This window comes from Lipotes vexillifer, unplaced genomic scaffold (assembly GCF_000442215.2).
Source record: "Lipotes vexillifer unplaced genomic scaffold, Lipotes_vexillifer_v1.1 scaffold242, whole genome shotgun sequence".
NCBI lineage: Eukaryota > Metazoa > Chordata > Mammalia > Artiodactyla > Lipotidae > Lipotes > Lipotes vexillifer.
Window position 1 is genome coordinate 88,299 of NW_006771376.1, and position 4,046 is coordinate 92,344.

A 4,046-nucleotide genomic window follows, 5' to 3' on the forward strand; every position below is an offset into this window, starting at 1 on the left:
GGGGGGGGGGGGGGGGCAGTTGTCATGGGGACGCAGGGCCTGCTGAGCTGCCTCCTTAGCAATGGGACTCCCAGGCCGGTTACCATGGCAACAGCATCGACTAAGCAATCAGTGATGGGGATGGGGATGGGTTCCCTGCCCTTTTCTGAGGTCTTTCCCCTCCGGAGGGCGGGCTACACGGCAATCTTTGCGCCACGCTGGGAGCCCCTAGGACTTCACTTTTCCAGTGGCGGATCACTGCCTCTTTCCTACATGGCGAGGTCCAGCTCCAAGGGCCCTCGGGGACCCTCTGCGGCCAGGGGTGGGGGAGGCGGCCATCTGAAGGCTTTGCAGAGGGTCTGGGGGTCAGGCTTACCCCTCCTACCACAGTGGGGAGTAGGTCCCACACCTCCTAACAGTGAGGCCTCTCAGATTCCCCAACCTCATCAGGAGCCCACGGGCTGTGGCCCCTCCATGGCCACTCTGAAAAGCAACCTTTTGTCCTGGCCATGACATCCGCCCCCCAGCCTGGTCACCTTTTGTCCCCCAGCCACCCTCCATCTGAGGGCCCATCTAATCAAGCTAAGAGGGCATCTCCCTCTTCAGTATTCAACTGCAGTTCACGTGCACACTGACTACCCTCCTCCTTTAGGGAGCACCAAGGAGTCCCAGGGACTCTGCAGCCCCACAGCCGGGGTGGGAAGGACCTGAGTCAGGGTCTTGCACCTACACTAGCAGACAAAGGACACATACTCTCTTTCTCACCCTCCTCAATGACTCTCGTCAGCCCCGCCCACAGTGCACGCTTCTGTCCATAGCCAGACCTCGCACTCCCTTGCAGCTTTGCCTGCCTGCTCGTGGGGGCACAGGCTTGTGCACACAAGCGCCCTGTGCTCTAGGGACCATGTCCCACTGCCCTCCACGGCCTGGCTCCTGAGGCTCCCGAATTCCCCCCATCCCAATCCCTGGCCCCTAGAAGAAGGCAGCATCTACTGGAATTTTTTTATTGAAATAAAATATACAACTCGGCGCATTTACCATTTTCTGTTTTAAAAATGGAAGATTTGAAAATTGCTTGTGGGGGATTGGGGATGGGAGGGCCCACTGACCGGACCTGGCTTTCCCAGTCTCTGGAGTGGCTGGGTTGGGCTGAGTCAGAGCTTTTTATAAAGTGTGTGTAAGTGTGTGTGTGTGTGTGTGTGTGTGTGTGTGTGTGTGTGTGTACTCAGGGCCCTGGACCCTCCACCCAACTCCTACTCCCTCCCTGCCCCCGCCACCTCCAGGACTAGCCTGAGTTTGGATGCAGAACTCAAGTTGAGTGTGCTGCTACTTCCAGCTGAGAACTCCCTGGGCCCAAGGGGGCTTCTCCTGCCCAGTAGAGACCAAGGCCAGGTGGCTCCTCGTCTCTCCCTAAGATCCCAGGATCCTTCACTCTCTTCTTCCCTGGATTATTGCCTCACACTCCCTGTGACCCATCTATGGAGAAATTTTGTCCACATCCCAGGACAAAACCTGATCTTGTCAACATTCTGGCTTAAGAGTAAGGAGGAGGGTTCTAGATGGACAATACAGTACCAGCCCTCCTCATTAATCAGGTCTTGGCAGCCTAACCTCCTCCCGCCCTTTAGGCAGTGGGCAGACCACTGGCCTTGGCTCTGGCAGGTGTCTGAGCTGCTTTCACAATGGCCTCCGCCCCGGACCAGCTTCTGGCTCCTAGTTGCCTTCAGAATCAAGGTCAGTCCCCTTAGCCTGTCATCTAAGGCCTTCCCTCTGACCATCCAGCCTCTGGATCTCCTCCCAAAGCCCCTGACTCCACAACTCCACATCCACCTCGGTCATGTCCCCACTGTGCACGCCATCTGACCCCCCCCACCTCCCTCCCTCCTTCCTTCCTTCCTTTCCTCCCTCTAACTCTTCCCACACCTGGAGGCCTGGCTCAAGCCCACCACTGGCCACACACACCTTCCTTAGGCCCTTAGAAAGTTGCAGCCACCTCCTGTGTCCTGAGATCATAAGCCCTGGAGCCCGCAGCCAAAGCTTCCCAGGCTCTCACCATAGCTCGCCGGGGCAATGCACTGGGCACATGAGGAGGGGGCAGAAGAAACATGATTTACTGAGCACCTACTATGGTATGTGCAAGGCGCTGGGCTGGGCATTTCACACGTACTACTTTTCTTATCTGGTCCTCATAGGTCCTTGTGAGGTGGTACCGTAAGTATTCCCATTTTACAAATGAGGTGACAGAATACTCAGATAACTTGCCCAAGGCCACACAGCTAAGAAGTGGCAGGTCTGGGATTCGAACTCAGGTCTGATTGCCTCTAAAATCTGGTCTGTTGAATTCAGCCCCTCTCAACACAATTTTCTAATGAAAGGAACATCGGCTTTGGCCTCAGGTAGGCCTGGATTACAATCTCAGATCAGTCCCAGCTCTGCCACTTGTAGTTATGCGATTCTGGAATAATTACCAAAACTTGGTTTCCTTATCTGTGAAATGGGAAGAATCAAAGTAACTACACCTCCTGGCCTTTGTAAAATTGAAGTTAACGTGTGTAAAGTGCTAAACCAGTGCTTGGCACAGAGCAGACGCAATAAATAGAAGCTTCCCTCACCTCCCCCCGTACAGATGGGAAAACTGAGGGCCACAGAGGTGATGGGAGTGTGCTTGAGGCCCTATGGGAAAGGAGAGGCACAGCCTGGAGTCTTCTGCTTCCACGTGAGAGGTCAGGCTGGGACTGGGTTTGAGACCAGAGACGGGGAGAGAGGGGGCCTGCTGAGAAGCCCGGGGGTCCTCTTCCCTGAGGACTGGAGAGACTACTTCCCTCAGGCCCTGTGGTGCCCAGCCTGCGGGCCAAGGCAGGTTGCTGGATGTAAGGTGACCTGGGTGTCCTGGCAACGTGGGGTTAAACTAGATGGCACACACATGTGCACACGTGTGAGTGGCTATCTACATGGCTCTACAGAGCACTACATAACTATACATATACACATCTTACATATATATACATTATACATATTCATATACATATCTTGCTAAGTTTGCAGTAGAAAAAATGCAAGACTCTCAGGGCCCTGGCCCGTTTGTCCCAGGGACTCAGGCGACTGAGGCTCCCCAGGAACAAACCCAAGGGCAGCCCTTCCTGGAGGAATGAGATGACCCCCAGCAGAGTGGGGCTCCAGGTTCACAGCTAAGGGCCTGGTGGTGGCTATTGCCCTAAAATGAATACAATGACAAGTCTGCTCTAGGTACCCCAAACATGGGTCACCCCCACCCTTGCCAAGCCCCAGAGAACCCACCTGCCTTCCTCTCACTTTTGCATTTGGGCCCTGCCTGCTCCCCTCCCCCCTCCCTTTAGTGCTGAGTATTAAAATAGTCTATAAAAGCAAGTGACCAAAATTCTATAGCTCTAAGAATACCTGGTTATTTTCTGCTGTCTTTTGTTTTTCTGGTGTGGGTTTTTTAATGGTGATTATTATTGTTATTGGTATATCTTCTAATCACAGTTAAACCTGAAGGAAGAAAGGAGAAAAAAAAAAGAGAAGGAGGGAGGGAGGGAGGGAGGGAGGGAGGGAGGGAGGGAGGGAGCGCAGCTCATAGATTGGAGGGCAGTTTGGAGCGCACTGGCTCAGACCTGGCCCCAGGTTCCCTCTGGGGAGCAGCAGTCAGAGGGGGACCCCCAGAAGAGGTGGCTCTTGCCCCAAATAAAGAAATAGGGGGTGGCAAAGAACCTGAGGATGTCTTCCGAGGCAGAGTGACGTGCTGGCCAGGGACGGCACCATAGGGCCGGGAGGGAGGGAGTGAGGGAGCGCAGCTCATAGATTGGAGGGCAGTTTGGAGCGCACTGGCTCAGACCTGGCCCCAGGTTCCCTCTGGGGAGCAGCAGTCAGAGGGGGACCCCCAGAAGAGGTGGCTCTTGCCCCAAATAAAGAAATAGGGGGTGGCAAAGAACCTGAGGATGTCTTCCGAGGCAGAGTGACGTGCTGGCCAGGGACGGCACCATAGGGCCTCCCAGGGAGACCGAGGCCCCCGCTGCCCCCGCCGCCGCCCCCGCCCCTGGGAAAGGGGG

General features: G+C 55.3%; 1 protein-coding gene and 1 pseudogene across 1 annotated transcript in view; both read right to left on the minus strand.

Moving 5' to 3' along the window:
• Positions 1-1,818, minus strand: part of LOC103079528 (sorting nexin-4-like) — a 13,574-nt pseudogene extending 11,756 nt beyond the window's left edge.
• Positions 1,819-3,792: 1,974 nt separating this feature from the next.
• Positions 3,793-4,046, minus strand: part of HCN4 (hyperpolarization activated cyclic nucleotide gated potassium channel 4) — a 43,428-nt gene continuing 43,174 nt past the window's right edge. The window contains 1 exon segment of the mRNA XM_007446643.1: positions 3,793-4,046. This exon segment is cut by the window's right edge and continues 9 nt beyond it. Within this exon segment, the coding sequence (XP_007446705.1) occupies positions 3,793-4,046 (254 nt within the window).